Here is a 21,672-nt window from a genome sequence, read left to right as displayed (position 1 = left end):
CAATCTTCCATAGAATCAATGCCCTTTGTATCCTTCTTCCTCTTGTGTTCTTCTTTCCATGACTCTTGTTAGAGGTCTTATGTTAGCTCTAGATGGTCCTCCATCATATGTTAGTAGAGAATTTGAAATGGCCAACAATTAAAAAGTATGCAACATTTTCATTGTTCTACACAACACTAAGAAAAATATTGACATTGACCATTCAAACAATAAGAAAAAGACCACTACTCACTTTTGCAATTTGTTTTAAATTAAAATTACATTGATGCTCACTATAAATAAATTTATATTAAAAGTCATATTTCTTTACATTTGCGATTCCAATGAAGTATCAAACTGAATAACTAAGTAATTTAAGACTCTTTAAATGTGGAAGGGTAAGACATGAAATGAAGATTACATAAACAAAAGATGTAATCACAATTAAACAATTGCAAAATACACACAAAGACTTATATCCTAAGTCAAATTTACATATGATTTCCAAACTTCATCAATCGTCAATCTTTAAGCATTAGAACTTTCTTTGCCATCAAATAATCAAACCAATGCACATGAAACTTTTATACTGGTTTACTCCAATAGAGCTACATCCAGTTGGTCAAGACAACATGAGCTTGACCTTTCACTAACTCAAGAAATTACAATATCCTTACAATTGAATTCTTGAAAACACAAACCACGCAATACAAGTTTCTTGAATCACATAAGAAACAACAAATGCACGGTAGGAAACCCTCTTGAGCACATGGACTCATACCAAGAATAACACAAAGACATACGAATACACTAGAAGGATCAAACCTGAAGATTGACTCTCCCTAGTAAATCAAGAGCCTTTATACACCTTGCCATCTAGGAGTAATCACATCTCCAACACCTCCAAGATTAGTCACGAACAACGACGACACAATCTTCTTCTTAGAGAATGAGTTTTCCAATTTTCAAAACTGATTTCGTGGTTTTTGAAAGTGTTACTTGTCTCACAGAAAAGAAAGGCTATATAACTTACAAATTGACATGTTTAATCAATTGAAAGTATTTCTCAATCGATTGATTTCACTTGCTTATTGGTTATTATTTCAATCAATTTAACATGTTATTTACAAAACTATATGAAAAAAAAAATTTAACCTATTAAATACAATTTAACAAATTAAATAACTACAAAACACACAAAAACTTCTATCCTAGGTCAGATTTACAAATGATTTCCAAACTTCACCAATCTTCAAGCTTCATTAAATCTTCAAACATCAAACTCTTTTTGCCAACAAAAGAAGGTGAAATACCTTCTCATCATCCTTGCTCCCTAAATCCATCTACCGTCAATGTTTATCCCACGAACATGGCAGATTTTAGGCCAAATTTTACGGTGCTTTCTGTGGCATAGTTTTTGCAGCAAGGGACATCCCTCTATTCTTAATTTTATCAGAGAGACAGGCAGCCTTTCTCCCACGATATTCTCTAACTTTTGACAATTTTCAATGTGCAATTCTTGTAGCAACGTGAGATGGAGAATGCCCTTGCAGTCCAATGTCTCTAGACTTGAGAAATCACATAGATGCAGAGAGGTGAGGGAGGGAAGTAGCAAACCCTCCTTTGGGAAGGAGTTCATGCCATCACATGGACCACAGACTTTGAGAGAGGTAACCATGACCATCGATATCCATTCTAGGCTGCTAAGTAGTTTCTCACAATTCCTTATCTTAACTGTTGTCAAGTTAGGTGGCATACCCTCTTCAGGAAACCCCTCAATTTGTTGGCAGTTGGATATGCTAAGATATTCCATCTTTGGGAGATGAGTTTCCATCTGGTAGGGCAATGAATTCAACTTAACACAACCATAAACACTGAAACGAGTCAAATTGGGCGCAGAAAATCCTTCTTCTGGGAATGACGCAAAGTTGGGGCAGTCCCCAAGCTCAAAAGAATTAAGACTCTTCAACGACTCTGACCTTAAGATCAGAAGAGATTCCAAATTTTCACAGTTTCTGATTTGAAGACTAATAAGATTTGGAAAGTTAACCAGTGGAAGAGACTTGAGCGAATCACAACTGTTATTTATTGACAGTGATTCCAGTAATTTGTGTTTGTGTAACATCGGGAACTTGAGATTGCTTAAACCACTGATATCAAGAGTTTTCAACGATGCTGGAAGACAATCACCAGGAAAAGACAGGGCTAACGAACAATCCTGTAATGACAAGTAATGGAGGCAAGGAAGTTGGATGCTGGTGATTACCTCCATCATGGACTCCACCATTGGCCTTCCTTCTATCTCTATGGTCTCTACCAAAAGAGGAAACTCATGAAACACTATTTTGTTGGTTTTATATATCTCTAATGTTCGAAGGGTGGGAGCCCTTTGTACAGAAGAGACAAGAAGGTCGCAATTTGTAACGACGAGTGTCTGCAGAGCAGGAAGGTGATCTGGAAAATCTCCCCTTAGATTGGGGCACTCACTTATAAGAAGATCATTAAGCACAGGAAAAGCTTCTGAAACAAAGGAACTCCACACCTCCCAATAAGGCATGCGAACAATGTGTAGAGATTGAAGGGCGGGAAAGGGCGTCAGAGATGAACAATCTTCCTTATAAAAGGATGCATCAATAGTCTTCACTGAATTCATCTCTGAAATACGGAGGAGCTTGAGAGATGGTAGTTGGCCAAGTGAAGGAAGCTTGGAACAATTGCTACAATTTGTTAAATATAGATTGGTTATATTTGGGATGGAAAAGTTTCTCATCCATTCGGGAAATCGTGTTCCTTGATAACCGTTTATTGAAAGCGATTCCAGGTTTTGGTGAGGTTGTAACTTGCCGAGTACATCTAATTCAATTTGGAAGTCGATGCTATTGTCATTACGCTCAGACCATTCCAAGGATAAATGGTAAATATGCTTCTTATCCATTATCCTTGCCTCTAGTGCTTCTTCACCTGTAGTGACATTCTCTAATTTCTGAACACAAAACCAACCATGGAGATTTGGAAGTCCTCCCAGTTCTTTGATGCTATTCTCTTTATGCTTGCCCACAGTATAGCAATCCAAGTTGTGTAATTGATTTAGTTTCCCCATTCTATGAGGCATCTCTTCTATGGGAGTATTAAGAATTATAAGATGACGCAAGTTTACCAGATTTTGCATGGCTCTTGGCAACTTAGTCAGATTTGAGCAACCATACAACTTTAAAGTCTGTAGATTGTACAAATTACACAATGACTCCGGAAGTGCTGCTATGCTTGTACTAGAGAGATTTAAATAACGCAAATGGATCAATTCACCTATTGAATCAGGCAGATAAAGCTGACTTTGGAATGCACGAAATGATAAAACTCTCAAGTACTTAAGCATGGACACTATAATACATGGTGCCTTCTCGTTGTTGAATGGAGAATCTTCATAATTGATCGGCAAGAAAGTTCTTAGAAACTTGACTGTATCAAAAACCTCAATATCCGAGACAGGATCACTGAATCTTCTAAACGACAAATGACGAGTCTTTATATCTATTTTGGTTTCTTTTCCAAGTTCATTTGCTCTGAAATAGAATTCCCCGCCAAGGAAAGTTGCTAGATCATGCATGAGGTCATGCATCACAAAACAATTACCATAACGATTACCAAAATATTTACCCAAAGCCTGATAAGTTGAACATTGGAAAAACGATCTTGAAACCAAATCGTCAAAATAGTCGTGGCCAACTTCTTCTAAAGTCTTTCCTTTTCTTGGTGTTTTTATAAGATCTTCAGCCATCCACAGCAGGATCAGTTCATCTTTTCTAAATTCAAAATCTTTGGGGTAAAGGGAGCAATACACAAAACACCGTTTTAAATGTGGAGGGAGATGATTATAACTGATTCTGAGAGCTGGAATGATACTTCCAGGAAGTGCCCAAATGTCACTTTCAAGTACATTATTCCAATCCCTAATATCGTGCTTTCTTCTCAACATTCCTCCAAGTGATTGTGCAGCTAACGGCAACCCATCGCACTTTTGAACAATCTTTTTTCCAATATTTTCTAGAGTTCCTCTATTCTCACTGACTTCTGACAGAGGAAATGCAATGCTTTCAAACACCAACCAACAATCTTCATCTAACAATATCTTTAGATCATATTTAGCACTATGAAAAGGGACTCCAGCCGCTACACTTTCATTGCGAGTTGTGACAAGAACTTTGCTTCCCCTAATCCCACTTAGAAATGGTTTTGTAAGACTACTCCAGACATCACAATCCTCGATCCAAACATCATCTAAGACAATCAAGAATCTCTTACCCTTCAGTTTGTCCAACAAGTCATGTTGAATTGAGTTCAGATCACTCAATGTACAAGGCTTTTGAGTAATTTCCTCTAGCATAGCTTTTGTGACCTTCACAATGTCAAATCTATCAGAAACACGAACCCATGCCTTTAAATCAAATATCTGAGTCAATTTGTCATCGTTATACACAGATCGTGCCAAAGTTGTTTTTCCAACCCCAGGCATGCCTACAATAGAGATCACAGACACTGCTTCACTATCACTGCTATCCTCTGACACCAACTTCATTATGGCCTCCTTGTCTTCATCCCTACCGTACATACCATATCTACCTTCCAGTGATGTTGGCTGAGGTTCCGGTGGCTGATCGTTCTCCGCTTCATTCAGCTTCAAACCGAGACTCTCCTTTTGTTTTAAAATGTCATCTAATCTTCCAACAATGTCTTCCAACTTACTAACAATTTTTTTCTTTTTAAAAAGGTCACAAAAGGAATAACTTACCTTCTTTTGAGTAGCAGCTTTAGTAGAAACTTCATCAAGTATGTCGTCCACCTCGTAGACAACATCACTGAGAAGATCGAGCCACTCTTTGATATTGGAGTCTGTGATTTGTTTCTTCTCAGCATCATCAAGCACAACTTTAACGACTAGCAGCTGGTTCTTCATCTTTTGAAGCCACTTGTCAGCTTTCTTTCCACGGATGAAGTTTACAAATTCACGGGTAGCCAGCCTCTCAAAAAGAACGTTAAGGAAGGAAGAAAGGAGTGCACCACCTACTAGGGCTGCTGCCATGATCAAAACAACAAACAAGTGATTCTTTATGAGAAAGGAAAGGAATTGGTTGCAGTGAACTGAGTTGGTTCTTGACAAATGGATCAGAAAGGAAAGGATTTTGAGAGAGCTCTGTAAAATACTTGTCTCAAAATTAACCTTTAGACATATAACATATTAGATAAATATTCGATGGTAGAGATTGAAGATGCCTATCTTGAAAGTTTAGTAATGGTGGGTGCCGTTGTTCAAAAGAGAAGTTTCAAGTATCGATGCTTTTCCAAAGAGAAGGTTTATGTATTGATGCTTCTCAAAAGAGAAGGTTCGTGTCCCAATATTTAAGTTAATTAAAGACATTCAGCATATCTACTTTTTTAGTGTCTGAAAAAAAATATGAAACATAGTGAAATTGTTTGTAATTGAGCCAACTCCAAGTATTGTTAGCGTGGCCGTGACTGACTAATGATGTGAAAGATATAGCAAATTAAATATGATATGGAAAAGACAGAATTATGGAGATGGAAAAGTTGCATCCATAAGGTTCATTATGCGCTCACAGTGCACATTCACTTTTAGACATAATATTAGATGCATGGCCCTTGTAGACGTAATATTAGACATAATATTATGGACCCTCGACAAAATTCATGAATCTCAACGTTCTTAATTTTCATGGTGTGTTTGTGATCCCCAATGCGTGTACAACACCATGCCATGACTGTTTACAAATTGGTGTTTGTAGACCCTTTTGTTGTGATTGTTGCTTAGAATTTTCAGGGCAGATTGTCATGTGTCTAACATACCATCGTAATGGACACAATTTTCAAATGAGTCATTTTCTGAGACCGATAGATGCTATTAGAAGCACATAGAATTACAAGAGACAGGGGAAGCTCTTACAGAATCTGAAGCTTTGGACAATTAAATGTGTTAGTTAGATATGTAATCTCGTAAGATTCTTTATGTAATCTCATGTTTCTCTTGATCAACTACACTACCTGAACTTTGCTTCCGAAGATTCAGTTTACTCAATACAAACACTCCCCTGCACTGACTACGTGAAACGCAGCAGCAGAAGTATCACACATGCAAAACAATGCCAAACTCAAACCAACCCACATATACTCATGTCTTAAGCTTTTGTTTTCTCTCGATGCACTCACAGACAGACTTGTTGGAACATCCATTTGATGAATTACAACCTTCTGGTTGTGTCATATAAACTTCTTCTTCTAATTCTCTGCAAGAGCAATCAATAGCCTTGGAGATTCTAGCCACTGGTCGTAACTCCAATACTCTTAAATTCCAATAAGACTCACATAAGTGACCCATGAAGGTTCGAACCCATGCTATTTGGCTAAAGGGTCAAGCCTTAATCACCAAAAGACAAGTTTTCCATTCATAGTTATACACAAAAATACTTATATAAATAATACAAATCACATCATGTATAAATAAAATAATAAATTAATAAAACAATAAAGTAATTTACCGAAAAAAATCATAACACAAGACCAAAAAAATTTTAATTTATATTTTTTTTTTTGATTTTACAATTGTGGACTTAGAGGTTAGTGTTAAGAAAATCTCAAAATACACACACTCAGATATTTTCTTAAAATTGAGTGTGTGTATTGTGAGATTTTCTTAACCGTGGTATCAGAACCGATGGTTTCTCTTGGTGACTGGCTCGGACGAGTATAATGATCCTTATACCGAAAGTCTTCCTGGCAAAGGTTATTCAGGTAAGCGAGTTCCGTTAAGATGAACGACAGTTGGAAAGGGCTACTCGTGGTTGTGGTTGGTTGGGAATGCTTCCGCTGGAGGGGGAGTGTACCTATGTAGAAGGGACTCACCCTAGAGAAGGAGATTGTTGGGAATCCAAGTGTGAGTCCAAGTCCCACATTGGATAGAAATGAGAAAGTAGAGCAGTATATAAAGGTGAAAGACCCATTAACCCATTGCCTTAAGGTTTTGGGAAGAAAGTGGCGTCTATCCCTTATATAGTTGGCTCAAATGTTATTGGTGTTTGTGTAACCCACAGGAAACCTCCTCCTTGATAGACCCAACAGTTAGATTGTTTTATTGATGCATTGAATTGATGTTTTTGAGTTATTTTGAAATTACTTGTGTTGACTAGTTCTTCGAAACCATCTTTACATACCTTTTTATTTTTTTGGGAGCCAAGAAGAGTGTTCATATTCAAACTTTAATTATCATAGTTGACCGTCTTTGTCAACTTGGACATGGACATACTGTTTACAAGGTTCTCTTACTCTTTCTCAAGCACCTAAACACTCAAGCTCTCTAGCTCAAATGTCAATTTGTTGACAACAAATCTTTCTAGATAAACACTCTTTAGTATTATGACTTGTTGTATGAAACTTTGAGTAGTAGATGCACTATTTATAGACCCTTAGTCTTTGCTTTTCAACCACATAAATAAATACAACTACTACCAAAATACTATTAATAAACTTTCATTCTTAAACACAACTACCCAACTACTACCAAAGTACAATTTAATGAAGAAAGAGAAGCATTATACTTGGCTAACTATGCAGAGGCCAATGACAAAGAGGTTGAAATATATGTCGAACAATTCCTAGTGATGCTCAAGTAATTAACTTTATTGTTGTTGGTGCTGTAACATCCCAATTTAGTAATATAAAAATAATAAAATGAAACATTACTAACAAGAACTACAGATTTGGTGAATAAAAATTTTCACCTGAATAACAAAAATAACTACCTATTCTACAAGCTTCTCTTTCACTCCTTCAGCTACTCCACTGAAAAGACTGCATCCCTAAGCTCACACCATTAAGGTAATCATCGCAAAGGAGAAACAACATACAAATACAAACCACAGAAAAGCAAGGGTAAGCTAGTGTAATTTAATATTCTTGTGGAAGTACAATTCAACAATCAACTATATTGACCGACCACTTTGGCTTGACTGTCCGGACTAGCATGAATATGTAGCTTGAGGTCGTTCGTGCACCTTGGTGATGTAGTAATAGGATACCCTCAACTGTCACCAGGGGTTAGTCCGTTATAATTCACCTACGATGCCCTATAGGCTAGGACCTCCTGCTATTCTCACGACATGACTTACCCATCTCTACCTGAGACTTGGTAATCATTAGAATGTCAGGATGAACGTCGTGGATTTCGCTGTCCATATTCATACTTTACCACCACCTTGATAACCAATCACTGAGACATTCCTCCTTGGAATTCTCTTTCATACCAGTTGGAACATCATACCATACTTTAATATCAACATTATTTCTCATACATAATACGTTTAAACAACTAAAATAAACACTTAGAATACAACATAATCACCACTAGGGATGGCAATTTTACCCGCAGGCACGGGTATCCACGGGTCAAATCCGTGGCGGGTAGTAACTATCCGCGGATATTTACTACTCGTGGGTAACGGGTAGCGGATATTTTAATACCCGCTTCTAAACGGGTCAGGTACGAGTAGTATACTACCCGCCCCACGAGTACCCGTTATCCGCAAAAAATTAAAAAGAAATAATTTATATATATTTTAATTAAATTTAATTAAAAATAAAATAAAATTATATTTGATTAGTTTAAATTTAATTAAAATTAAATTTTAATTTACATTTAATTTAATTTAATTTATATTATATTATATTATATTATATTATATTATATATATATATATATATATATTTGTATTTTTATTTAAATTTTATTTTTAAAATGTATTAAATATTTTTTTTTATTTTATGCGAGTATCTGCGGGTACTCGCGGGTTTTAATATACCCGCGGGTATTTTTTAAACGGGTACCTGGCGGGTAGTGGGTTAGGTAGCGGGTACGATTTTATCTGGCAGGTCGGGTTGCGGGTAGGCACTACTCGTGCCCGACCCGACCCGTTGCCATCCCTAATCACCACCCTTTTAAAATCGGACCCTTCCTAGTAAGGTCAACCGAACGGTAAAAACCACCACTACCCATGAACAATACCTCACGGAAAAGATCAACTTAGCCTATGAACAAGACCGAACGAAAAACACTCACAACATGCAAACATGATCGATCGGTCTTTTAACGAGTGAGGCTCTAGTATGAGCAGAAAACATTTCGAGGGCCGAAAGCTAGAACAACCGAACACTCTTAGCTTAGATCGAACACCTAACGCTTAGATCGAAAACTAAGAACTTAGACTGAATACTCAGGTAAGACCGATCACTGAAGCATGACCAAACGGTCATTAACATGTAAGGCTCATAGGAGGCCGAATGCAGTTAAGACCGAACACCAGTACGATACCGAACGCTACTACGAGACCGAACACTAGTGCGAGAACGAACGCTAGTGTGAGACCAAACATTAGTGCGAGAACGAACGTTGGTGCGAGACCAAACACTAGTGCGAGAACGAACGCTAGTGTGAGACCAAATACTAGCGCGAGAACGAACGCTAGTGCGAGACCAAACACTAGTGCGAGAACAAACGCTAGTGCGAGACCAAACACTACTAAGAGACCAACCACCCACCTAAGATCGAACGGTCACGAAGGGTAATACTCTAAAGAGATCGAGCTCAGTTAATAGCCGAGTACCTGAACATAAGAGAGCGGTCAACAGCGAACGCTCAATTTTTCGTGCATAATTTTACATAACTTCTGCAGAATTATGAACAAGCTAGATTTTACCAAAACTAAAAAATTTCCCAACTTCTAATCCTCCAAACATGCATCATATACACCTTTACACCTATCCAAGGGTACCTAAATCTTTCTAACATCATTCCAAAGAGTCTCACACCAGATTTCACTCCAAATTCTGCATAATCAACAACTCAAGGACCGAAAATCAGATTTCTTACTTTGGGTACAGTTCTGAGTGACTTAAGGGTTCTAACAAGTCCTAAACCATTCATCTAGACTCTCCCCACTAACCAATTCCACACCGGATCAAAATTCCCCAATTTCACTACTCCATTGCCTCACAACTCTCTTGACACAGTAACATAAATCTGCAGAAGTTAAAACAACATGATCACATACATTAACAATCCATCCAAGCATTCCCAATCATCACCGAACACAATTTCATACACATGCGAACCTCAAACAACATTCACAGTATCAAAATCAGCCGCATATCAATAAATTAACTAGCTTCCCTTACCTCTAACCAAACCGGACAGCTTCTACACCTTCAGGAATTTGCTTACACCTCTAGAAATCCTAAGAACACCTATAACTCACCGATTGGTGAGAAGAGACCAACCAAAGGACCAAGAATGAAGTCAGAAATGGAAGAAGGAAAATGCAGAACACATACAAATAGAATTGTTCCTTGCATGCAGCTAAACCTGAAATCACTAAAAACCAGAGAACGAGACTTACCAGTTCTAAACGCTAAACCAAATGGTGAAACAGGAAGCCCTTGATGCCAGGATCGCTTAGGTGCCTCCTGATTGTCGAACATATCAACCTTTCGTGAGAAAATCTAGAGAGAAGGGAGAGGAAGAGTAGAGAATAGTGTTTTTAGAGAGGTAGAAAGTATTTATATAATGAACCGAGTGTTGTAAATTTCTATTTATATTGTTTGCTTATTTTAACACAAATGTTTGGTCTCATTACTTTAATATTATCTACTCTTAACAAGCTATTTTCTGGGTTCTTACAGGTGCGATGGACAGAAACATGGATGAAGAGGCAGAGGCAAAACATGTAGAGGCCATGGAGAAAGAGGTTAACATGGCTGAGAAAGAGATTAATATGGCTAAGGAAGAGACGAATGTGGTTGAGGAAGAGGTAAACATGGTTGAGGAAAAGGCTAATATGACTGAGGAAAAGGAGAATACTAAAAAAACAATTACATAAAATTGAAAAATTAAAATTTGAGACAAATATAAGCCATGAATCATGATTTAAATAATTTACTTTTATGGAAGAACTATGTAAATTTTCTTAATTAATGCTTCCAAATAGTAGATGTAGAAGTTACAACGTATTTTATTTTAAAAAGGAAACTATAAATATAATTTTAGGAAAATATAATTTTCAATTATTAGACAAATTTAAACGTATCAATTTAGTCCAATTTATAAGATTTGACTTTGATTAACATGTGTCTGGACCAAAACATATCCGCGGGACCAAAATAAATTGGTTTAATACCTATTTTGGTCCCTCTTTTTGTAGGGTCTGTTCAAAGTTGTCCTCCTTTTTTTCAAAAGTTCACTAACATCCTACTTCTCGCAAAAACGATGCACGTTAGTCCTTTTTTGTTACAGCGTTAAAAAGACTAACGGCACAGCTGTCCAGCTGGCAAAAAACTGATGAGCTGTACAGTTTTGGTTGATGTGTTAAATTGAATTGCTGATTCATCCTGAAAGCAAAGGGATTCATGATTGTTTTTTGGCATTTTGAATATGTTTCAAATTGGTTAATCCAAAAGGTATTTATGGATCAAAAAGAGATTACCCAATTCAGAATACATGTTTTTGAAGATGTTTTAGATTGGTCAATTTAAAATATATTCTAAATTAATTAATTTGAAACATATTTAAAAACATATATTTTATATTAGACAATTCAAGATGTACTTCCAAAATTCGAAAATACATTTCAGATTGGTCAATCCAAAATACATGTTTCTGATTAACATCAGAATGCAAACTGTATATCAATATTGCTATGAAGATGGTTTACGCATATGCAAACTATTATTATTTTCCTTTTTTGTTAGGTGTTGCACTATTGAATTTGGACAATGAATCTTCTTACTGTTTTGAGGAAATTGATATGTTTATGAGTATAAAATAAATGGTGCAAGGAGATTGTACAAGCCTTTTAGGACTGATAAGATGTTTGGTATGCATGATACTTAAGTGAGTGCAAAGTATTAAATTTGAGCTCGGTTTTGTTGTGATTATGAGATTTCACAAAACAACATGGAAGGAAGAATATGTCCTTTTAGACTGTAAAAAGATGATAAATATTAGAAATATAAACTTGATTTGCAACCAACTATAATTGGAACAAAAAATGTGATTATCCTTTTAAATTGTAAGGTAAACTAGTTTGTAATAGAGAAGGATCACAATTAGAAGTGATATGTGACCATCGTAACCATGATTTGTTTAAAATTTAGTTTATTATCTTTAAATTGGTAGATTAAAACATGAACTTTCAATGTTATTAACATGATTAATAGTCTAGTAAAAGTGACAAATATATTAGGTTAAAATTTATTTAAATTTGAATTAAATTTTCTTTAACTCGTTAATAAGTGAACTAAGTTGAATTGATTCAGTGATCAACTCTACACTCTAATAGGTAGGATCGAGTGACTTGTTTCTAAATTTTTAATTTAGCAACTAGGATAATATTATAATTATGCTAGTTGCTCAAAACAGAAGACTGTAATGCCATTTATAGCATTTAAAGAACGGATATAAGCGTACAAAAACAATCAATGAAAAAGTAATCAAAATGGAAAAAATTGAGGTATAGCATCTTTCTGAAACAAGGATCAGCAATACAGTAAATGTCTCTAGAAAGAAAACTTAAAAGCTCCTACATTAGCATCCTGGACAGAATCCCAAAAGGAAAGTTTTCTTTGCTGGATCTTTCTCTCTTCTTCTTTCCGAGTCAATTCATCAATTTCTCCTGGAAAAGAAGCCTCAATAGCATTCTTAAACTTATCATACAAATTCACTCGATCCCTTGTTCCAGATACCAGAGTGCTAGCATTTGGCCTTTTAAGAAAATCCAAGACCTTTACCAAATTTCTCCTGCAATGATACATCTCTTATCAGATTATCATTTTCGCATGCAAAATACAAAAGCCAAATCTAATTTTTTTAAGGAGTTTCAATAAGTTATTGTTGAGATATATATTATGCTTATCATCTGCTTATTAATGACAGCATGGAAAGATTGAATATGATAGTTTAAACGAAAAATATCATATTAGTGACCTACTCTCCATAAGCAAACAAAAGCAATTCTTCAGTCATCCTCATCTTCGAATTTAGATTCTCTGTTGGGTTTTTTTTTTTTCTTTTCTGTCTTTCTACTGTACCTTCAACATATACTAATTGATACTGATTTTGATGTATTAAAATATATTAAAATAATTGTAATATATCAACATCAGTGTATTTCTAATACTCAGCAGAGAACATCACCAAAAAATCCAATAGAGAATCCGAACTCCTCATCTTCATATATAAAGGTAAGTCATGCAAGCTGCAATACTCCACCTCAACATAAAATACGAAGATGTTGTTGTTTGACCATGCTATTACAAACCAGGCAACACCATTCCTACCTATCCCTTTATAACCAAAAAATGTGTCCAAATAAATTTTCACATGTCCAGCCAAGAGGGTGAACTCTAAGGGCCAATTGGTATTTTAACATAAAAACCAAACAAATAATGAGTATTCCAAGAAAATGAGTCTATCAAAATATCTGCTTCCTTCAAGATTAACAATTTTGATTTCATATAATAACCAATGAATACAACTAAAATCAGACAGTCGACTACTCAACAGATGATAGGTTTCCTAACAGATGATAGGTTTCCGATTAAGAAACCTAGTCAAGAACCCTCTAAACCACCTCTCAGAACAGAAAGATAACAAGAATGGGAACAAAACTGTGTATTATTCACAAAAGAATACTCTGGACACTTACAGAAAAAAGGGCATAACCCCTTTCACAGGACCAAATCTGTTAACAAATCAACTACCCAAAAAACTGTCTTCTAACTATCCAAACAATCTATTTATACAATTCCTCTACCTTCTATCCTAATCCCATTTCCCATTATACCCTTATATCCCAAATACCCTATATCCTAACATTACACCCCTCTTGAGAACAACCTTGTCCTCAAGGTTGGAATGGGGAGGATTGGTCTCATGGTTCTTCTTCCTCATCAAATTACCCACTGGCTTTGCCCTTCAATTCGAATCAGGGGGCTTGGGCGGTGGCACATTTTCCTCTTCTTCTTCGGCTAAGATCAGCATTCGCAATCCCCGTTCTGGACATCGATGACCTGGGCTGAAAGGCCCTCCGCACCGGAAGCATCTTCCCTCTTCTCTCCTTTTCACATACTCTGAATATGGTAGGTTGCGGGTATTCCTTTCCCTCCAGTCGTCAGTGGTTCTTGCGGCGCCGCCTCCGACGGTCGCCTCTTTCTTCACGGAACTGACACTTTCTGCGGCCCCTCCTTGACTCTGCGTATCGCGTTGGAACTCTACTCGCGTAACAGCCCCCGCCGATCATCCCCACACACCTTGATTCTTGGGCGCCGATCCTCCTTCCTTTCTCGAGACTGTAAATCTCTCCACATCTCACGCCACCCGCATCGTCGTCATCAAGTCTGGTGGGTCGTGCGGCCTGACATGGTCTCCCACCTCTTCCTGGAGTCCCGCCATGAAGTAACCCAGAATTTGCTCCTCTGGAATCTTGGATGTTTGTCCCACCAGCGTCTCGAACTCCCTGACATAATCCTCCACCATTCTGACCTGCTTGATGGTCAACAATTTCTCGTAAACAGTTCCCCTCGTTCCTCCCCAGAACCTAATCCCCAAAGCTCTCTTCAACCCTTCCCAAGAATGGTTCTTGGTTTTCTCTCTCCAAAATCGAAACCAACTCCTCGCATACCCCTCCATACTAATGAAAGCCAGTTGTAATTTCTCGTCTTCGTCCACTCTCTGCACCTCGAAGAACTTTTCCGCCCTACTATCCAGTTCCACGGTTCGCCACCTTCGAACACGAGTAACTCCACCCCTTTTCTCCAATTAATTTGTCTGTCTTGTCGCTCTACTCCTCATCTTCCTCTTTCTCCTTCTGGTCCGCGTCGTTATCATTTATGGAGGATTCACTACCTTCACGCCGCAGCCCGTGTGGGTCTTGTTTGCAATCTCCCAACAATTTCAGAATCGCTTGGATGTCTCGACACATTGCCTCCTGGTTCTGCAGCAAGAAGACCATATTCACCTTCATTTCGGCCAGCGTAATCTCTACCGCCTCCAACTGACCTTCTACCGTCAACACTCTGCTCTCCATCACGTGCGTACTTCACTCCTCCAATTGGGATCCAGCAGGTCGGACCAATTGATAGGTTTCCGATTAAGAAACCTAGTCAAGAACCCTCTAAACCACCTCTCAGAACAGAAAGGTAACAAGAATGGGAACAAAACTGTGTATTATTCACAAAAGAATACCCTGGACACTTACAGAAACAAGGGCATAACCCCTTTCACAGGACTAAACCTGTTAACAAATAAACTACCCAAAAAACTGCCTTCTAACTATCCAAACAATCTATTTATACAATTCCTCTACCTTCTATCCTAATCCCATTTCCCATTACACCCTTATATCCCAAATACCCTATATCCTAACAATAGAACAAAGACAGAATAGTCAATCCATCATACTTACAAAAGTTCAACATGTATCAAACTACAACTAAGGGTAAAACATGACCAGCAGAGGTTCATTCAGACACAGGGTAAAATGAAGTTAGCCATAGCTCTATCAAGTTGTCCTCAATTATTAACTTAAAAGAGCACAGAGTAACAATTAGTTAGGTTCAGTAGGCCGAAAATCCAATGTCAATAGACGCTCGATAATAACTATTTGATTAGTCAAATATCATAAATTTCGCAGAAATCAATATTAGACCTCACCTACTAACATAGTTTTGGGTTATGGCGATAGACTCCTCCAGGTTGATCACCAAATGCCACCATCCACTAGGCACAAAGATGAGCTCTCCAGCTTTACATACACACTCAATTGGTTTCTTTTTCAAATTTTTGGTTGCACCATAGAAGTTCATGAACCATTCAATTATTGAAACAGGAGATGCAACATCGGCCCCATCAGGACTAGGATGAACACCAGGCGGAATCACATCAGGAGGAAACAAAATCCATTTCTTGGATCCCTTGATCACTGCATTCCAAGCTGAGGTCGAATTTGGATCAACATGGAAAGAGGATCCAGACCCTGCAGGTCCGATAATAATCCACCTGTAGTCTGGCCTCTCATTGCCCAAAACACCAAACAAGTCTTCCCTAAAGTACACTGGAACTTCATATTCATCACCCAATTTTGGAACTTTTTCAGCAAATTTAGGATCAAACAAATATAGAGGCCTTTCCTCTCTAACCTGATCTGAGTACCCAAAGTAATCTCCAAGCTTCATCTCCACTGGCCCAACTGAAAACTTAACATCACCACACAATCTTACCAAATAATCCCTATCCCAATTTCCCAATGCACTCCAATTATCAATACACCCTTCCAATAACACCGGCCTATTAGGCTCCTCAAAATTCAACACAAACTCCTCAACCGAAATTCCCCTCTTTCGAACCACATTATCCCTCTCCAACCACTCAGGCTTCATTTCAAGGTTAGCACAGAGCCAACTCTGGAAAAGATAATCCGAGTAAAAGTCTCTAACTTTGAAATCCCCGAGAGCAATAGCAGAGTTACCAAATGAAGGGTAACAGGCCGATACATAGGTAGATTTCCAAGACCCTTTGTACTGAAACCCACTTAGAAAGTTCTCCAACACGAGATTCTTCCAAAGGGGTTCATGGTTGGTGAACACGTAGAAAGACTTGCTCACAGCGGCCAAAACCCCTAAGGAAGAAGCATCCAAAAACCCAAGCATGTCAAGAACAAGCTCATCCGAAAGAGTATGAAGATTACCTAAGCCGGTGTCTCTAGAGTTAACGGAACTGGAGTTCAGATAGAGATTTCCCAAGGGCTGAACACCGTGAGTGTGTGATGGAGCAGAACTTTTGATGCTGAAACCTTCCTCAATAAATTCTTCTTCTTCTTCTTCTTCTTCGTGTTTTTGTTCCACTAGACGTGCTAACTCTTTTGATATGGAAATGCAGTTTCCTATGGTTGTTTTTCGGTTTCTGATAGTTTTCTTTGTTCTCCTCTTTACACTGGACAATAGGGTTCTCATCCTGAAGCTCCGCATGGTGGAAACTGACGGCCAGGTTATTGGACTGAAAATGCGCCGCCGAAGCCTACCAAAACCCAAAACTCAAACCCGAGTAAGGTAAATAGAAATAAGGCAATTTTAAGATCACAAAAATCACACTATTATTTCTATCTAACTTTTTATTATGATGAAGTGTTATATTCCAATTTAATTACAAGATGAAAGATGGTTTTTAATATCTTGATATTAAAAAGTAAAAAATAAAAGGTGAACAAGTTTTATAATGGAAAATGATACTTGAACAACTATTTTTGACAACATTTAGACACGCGCACATGTGTCAAAATCTGAGTGGTCCAGTTGGAAAAATTAAATGAAAATGGACCACTCAGATTTTGACACGTGTGCGCGTGTCTAAATGTTGTCAAAAATGGTTGTTCAAGTGTCATTTTCCTTTTATAATTTAGGGTCTATAATAGCAAACTTCCTCCAAATGTAATAACCATCCTGAACTCAATTTAAACACACCTTGAATATTTTTTAAAAAAGAAAAAAAAACACCATCATCTATTAATCTATATCAATATAAATAAATTAAATAGTATTATCTCATAAATTAAAAATTTGTTGTCTTAGAAAATTTATATAAAACATAATAATATTAAAATATGAAACATTTTCATAATCACAAAATGCAAAATATTATGTGACAGTTTTATTTCTCGAGAATTTCATATCCCTTCTCAATATTTGTAGAGAAATCAATAAAATAAAAATAGTCGTATTCACAATCAACATTACCATGTTGATAAACAAAATGTATTTCTATAATTTTAGTTTTTTTTAATAAATTTTGACATGTTATGGTTTCAGAAAAGTAAAATATTAATGTTGTTTATGTAAAATATGGGAAAATAAAGATTTTAAAAATAAAAGAGTTTTGAGATTTTGGGTGTTTTTTTAAAAATTAGTGTTATTGAGTATATATTTTTGTTATAACGTAATTGTTATATGTTATTTCTTTATTTTTATACTTTTTGTCTAAAGGTAAAAGGGTCTTTTACTTTTATTTAATTGGTGTACAAATTAATTAAAGAGTGGTTTGATGTTTAGAAACCTTAGAAACTCTAAATCAAAAAGAGAAAACAGAGGAAGAAATGAGATTGACGTTTTGGAAGAAGAGAGAAAGTGACACGAAACTCTTAGTGTAAATGAAGATTGGTGGTGTTTTAAGATTGTAGATAAAACCTTATTATTGACCAATGTACGAGGAAACTTACCTTTGTTTGTTTACGGCTGCATGTTATATGTGTTCTTGATTATCTTGATTGGTAATCTTTGTTTTGATACATGTGTATATGATTATGATTATATGTGATTATTGTTGGGTATGAGTTTATGTACGAATGAGCATATAGTTTATGTAATATTTGTGATGAGTTTTCCCTATGAATGTATTATGTATGTTTTTTTGGGTTATCTCGACAAAGGGTTTGATGCTAAGGGAGAACAAAGTTATGATGCTTGAAGGTTTCCATGCAAATATATGTTGTAAGTGTTAGGTTATTGGGCTCCCTTCCTATGTGGAGAATAGGCCAAATAATGTAAACCATTATGTCTCACTTTGTTTTAGTGGATATGGGTCAGAGTAGTACAACACATTAGAGTCATTTGAAGAGAGGGAAAAACCAAGTGAGAGAGAAATGATGAGAAGAAGTCATTCCCGCATAACATAAATCATGCACTACTGTTTTCGTCATTGGGAAATCGTTCACCATTGGATCAGACTGATTTTTGGACCGCTGGTTCCAGACATATGGTTCTTCATTCTGACTGTTCGGATTGTCAATTAGAGGTCTAGTTTGGGAGAAACCAGTCTTGCATCAACAACTTTGTTTTGGAGAATTTCATAAAATTTGCACTGGTGTTTTCATCGTTGTGAAGTCGTTCACCGTTAGATCGGACTAATTTTTGGATAGTGAGTTCCAGACATATGATTCTTCATTCTAACTGTTCAGATAGTCAATCGGAGTACTAGTTTAGGAGAAAACAACATCGCATCAGCAACTTTATTATGGAGATTTTTCATGTTCTTGGTTTTCGTTTGTAAGCATTATGCTTAGTTAGTTTTACTGATTGAAAATCCTATTTGGTGTTTTTATCGAAGACTTTTTTGCACCCTTTTATTCGGGGTATGTGATGTATTATATGTGTTTGAGTATCTTTACATGAGTATGTGATGCTTGAATGCATGTATGATGTGTTAACTATGTTTCCATGTGATCTAGAGTTTATGTATGTAGGTTTGAATGTTTGAATCATGTCTAGGATGTGTTTTGAATCGAAAATAATTGATTATCATTAGTTATAATCGATTATCTGCCCGTTGGTTTTGAGTGTGGTTTCAGAATATCAATTATCTGGGATGATAATCAATTATCCCTTCTTGCGTTATGTTTCTGGGTAAATAATTGAGATAATCGATTATCTTAAGTGATAATCGATTATCATAGTGTATTTTGGTGAAAATGGTGAATTTGATGAAAAATGGACATGAACTAAACCTCGGGAGTTGTGGAACATAATGATAATTAGAGATTAAGGTTAGTGGTTATGTTTAGGGTCAGTTTGACTTGTCGTTGAGAGTGGAGCATGAGTGAGTGTTGGGATGTACCTGAGTATGTGATTGATGAGCATGGGAGTGAAGGATAAGTCTACTTGTTATACCTCGTAAATCCTAGTTCTATCTATGGATAAATGCTTTCTTTTGCATTGTGTGCATTGGAAGAAGATGATCTGAAGGGAGGCTACAAATGTCTTGTAGGGGAGGCTACAGGTGGGATGTAGGGGCAACTATAGTCGGTGAGGTCGGGTACAAGAGTGAGATGGATACTTTCCACTATGGTATTATGGTATGATGATGCTCATGGTATTGTTCATGATTGGGATAGTAATGATGGTGGTGTATCTATGATGATGATCATAGTACTTGAGATGCTTCATGTTATGTTATGTTGATAGTAGTGTTACTATAATGGTTATAGTAAGTAGTTAACATGGGTGTTAATGAGTGAATAGACCAAGGGTCTATGTGTGAGATGTTAGTAATGATATCAAGGGTTAGAGATCAAGGATCGATGATCGAAGTTCAAGGATCGAGTAATTTAGTATGATTGAATTGTTTATGTTAAAAGATTAGGAATCCTATTGTTATTTGAGGTGTTTGATTATGGTTGATATAATCAAAATGTATGTATCTTGTTGTTTTCTTGATTATGGTTGGTATAATTAGAAGATATATATCTTTTTGTGTGTTTGATTATGGTTGATATAATCAGTATGTATGTATCTTGTTGTTATGATTGTTTTATCGATAGCTTACCCAATACAAGTTTGTGTTTGTGAATAAAATTATCGACGATGATCATATAATGTGTTATACATGAGAAGATAATATTACAGATGTTTCACAGGCGTGATTGACTCGAGAGAGGATGGAGAATAACCTTGGAATTATCGATAATGTCATTCACAAACACAAGTGCACAAACATGTATGAGGTAAGCTACCGATAAAACAATCATAACAACAAGATACATACATACTAATTATATCAATCATAATCAAACACACAAGAAGATACCTATCTTCTGTATATATCAACCATAATCAAATACTCTATACATAATAGTAATAACAATAGGATTCATAATCCTCTAATATAAACCATTCAATCACTAGGATTCATAATCCTCTAACATAAACAATTCAATCATACTGAATTACTCAACCTTCAATCCCCTGATCCTTGAACTTCGATTATCGATCCTTGATCTTTAACCCTTGATGTCATCATTAACATCTTACACATAGACCCTTGGTATATCCACTCATTAACACTCATGTTAACTACTTACTATAACCATTATAGTAACACCACTATCAACATAACATAACCTTTAGCATCTCAAGTACCATGATCATCGTCATAGATACACCACTATCATGCCTATCCTAGTCATGAACAACACCATGAGATCATTGTACCATTGATGAGTTGTTATTTCTTGAATTATATTTAGTTTATTGCACTTAAATAAACCAGGGAATTGTGTTTAATTGTCTGTTATTTCCCCGTTTTCCGAATTCTGCTTAATTTGGTCGGAAATTTGTAATTGTGCTAAATTGGGTTTTCTGAGCTGATTAAGTGCATTTTTGAAGTGCAGGAAAATTTCGGAAATACATTTTGGGACATCAGGAAGAATGCCAAATAAATTCAAGACTCTCCACACAGACATTTTAGAATTAATTAAATTGTAATTCAGTAGTTTAGAATTTCTGTATCAACTCTTATAGTTTGGGTCAATTTTTGGTAAATTAGATTAGACCCAAAAAAATTAGAAGTTAGTGACTTGGACCTAGGGTTTTATTGTGTGGACCCCATCCCTATTAAAGGGAGGACACACGTCCTTAGAGAGGTGCCCAGCCGCCACCCTCACGGACATTTTTTTATTTTGGCTGGAACGTTTTTTTTATTGGGGAGAAAAATGTGAACACTGCCACTGTGATTTAATCCGTGGAAAAATGTTTGCTCATGGCATTTGACATCGTCTGTGTTAGGTTTCAGTCAGCGCTTTTCAATTTCCA

The 21,672-nt window shown here is 36.4% G+C and overlaps 2 protein-coding genes across 2 annotated transcripts; both read right to left on the bottom strand.

Annotated features, from left to right (window-relative positions):
- Nucleotides 1-745: 745 nt before the first annotated feature.
- On the bottom strand, nt 746-5,666 carry LOC148190964 (putative disease resistance RPP13-like protein 1). Its single transcript, XM_088101463.1, has one exon. The coding sequence runs from the start codon at nt 5,057-5,059 to the stop codon at nt 1,313-1,315; it is 3,747 nt and encodes a 1,248-aa protein (XP_087957589.1). The 5' UTR covers nt 5,060-5,666; the 3' UTR covers nt 746-1,312.
- A 6,785-nt stretch (nt 5,667-12,451) lies between these two features.
- LOC124822499 (transferring glycosyl group transferase) lies at nt 12,452-17,152 on the bottom strand. The gene is made up of 2 exons (XM_047294509.2): nt 15,749-17,152; nt 12,452-12,835 (listed from the first exon to the last, which is right to left on the bottom strand). The coding sequence occupies exons 1-2, from the start codon at nt 17,059-17,061 to the stop codon at nt 12,595-12,597; spliced, it is 1,554 nt and encodes a 517-aa protein (XP_047150465.2). The 5' UTR covers nt 17,062-17,152; the 3' UTR covers nt 12,452-12,594.
- Between the last annotated feature and the right edge of the window lie 4,520 nt (nt 17,153-21,672).

The sequence above is a fragment of the Vigna umbellata genome, chromosome 11, assembly GCF_029865625.1.
Source record: "Vigna umbellata cultivar VRB3 chromosome 11, Vumbellata_1.0, whole genome shotgun sequence".
NCBI lineage: Eukaryota > Viridiplantae > Streptophyta > Magnoliopsida > Fabales > Fabaceae > Vigna > Vigna umbellata.
Note: the sequence above shows the minus strand (reverse complement) of the source record. Positions and strands in the feature narration are given on the sequence as shown.